At 40.4% G+C, this 1,184-nt stretch overlaps 1 protein-coding gene across 2 annotated transcripts in view; it reads right to left on the reverse strand.

Annotated features, from left to right (window-relative positions):
* Positions 1-1,184, reverse strand: part of LOC147817393 (protein NLRC3-like) — an 11,690-nt gene that overhangs the window by 6,940 nt on the left and 3,566 nt on the right. For both annotated transcript variants that reach the window (XM_087170882.1, XM_087170881.1), the window contains 2 exons: positions 342-373; positions 1-14 (listed from right to left, as the gene is read on the reverse strand). The exon at positions 1-14 is cut by the window's left edge and continues 1,190 nt beyond it. In XM_087170882.1, the coding sequence (XP_087027008.1) occupies positions 1-14; positions 342-373 (46 nt within the window). The remainder of the gene's footprint in view (positions 15-341; positions 374-1,184) is intronic.

The following is a 1,184-nucleotide window of genomic DNA, read 5'->3' on the forward strand; positions in this document are numbered from 1 at the left end:
TTTGGACTTCTGTGCTGGACCTGGACCACAAAGCTACTTCAGCTCAGTCCGGCTTCACTGAGTCTGACACTGGCGACCCTGGACCATGAACCATGAGCGAAGAACTCAATGTGAAATGAGATGAAGGGGTGAAACTCATGAGGAACTTTGGTCGTAGAAACACAAACTAATCATCTTCAGCAAGGTGAAATGTAAAGAACATGATCACATGACTAGAGTGGAATAAAAAGCTGAAGAAACACGAGATCATTTCCAAATGTTCAAAGTATGTGAGTATGAATTATTATATTTGTCTTTACTATAGAGTGAATGTTCTAGTTTCTCTCTGATGATGAACAAACTGTTGTGAAGAAAAAGTGAAAGTGATGTCAGACTGTTTCTGCTGCCAAAGCAGAGAGGAGGAGAAACAGAGTTCATGTCTGATGAGTCTGTCTGACTGAAATGTTGTGTTTATCATCCTGGGAAATATGATGTTATATGATGCCCTGAAGAGTTTCACTCATGTCCCCTGAGTCTTTCAGTCTCCGTCTTTCCTCAGTCTTAGTCTGTAGGTTCGTCTGCTGAGTTTCCTCGTTGTCTCCTTGTGCTTCTGTTCAGTTTCTCCTGAAGTTCTTCATTTATTAATTCATTATGTTTCAACTCTCATTTGTGGTTTATTTCATATCAAGTCAAGTTTCTCTGTTCTGAACAAAATCACTGCACAGGTGACGATCACCTGAGTCTGCAAACTTCTTCAGTTCAATATTACTGCCTCATTTAATGCAAGATCATTAAAGTGAATTACAAGTCTCAATAATTAACTTGACTGTTCAAAACTAAATTACATTAATAAATTCATTCTGACCTGAGACCTTCCAGTTTACAGTGTGGACTCTCCAGTCCAGCAGACAGCCTTTTCACTCCTGAATCCTGCAGGTTGTTGTTACTCAGGTCCAGGTGTCTCAGACTAGAGGACAGGGAGCTGAGGACTGAGGACAGAGCTTCACAACTTCTCTCTGAGAGGTTACAGCCACTCAGTCTGAAGAGGAATCAGCAGAACAAAAGAAAACAAGTATAAAAATCATTTTTTTGTCGTGACTAGAGAAGAAGATACAGTAAATGTAGATGGATATATGTTCACATACACAGCTTTATTTGAGGCTTTGACCACTGGCAGCAGCTTCAGAAGAGCCTCCTCTGAAGCA

This window comes from Seriola lalandi, unplaced genomic scaffold, assembly GCF_002814215.2.
Source record: "Seriola lalandi dorsalis isolate HSWRI2012SDOR001 ecotype SW California unplaced genomic scaffold, Sedor1 jcf7180002054966, whole genome shotgun sequence".
Classification (NCBI taxonomy): Eukaryota; Metazoa; Chordata; class Actinopteri; order Carangiformes; family Carangidae; genus Seriola; species Seriola lalandi.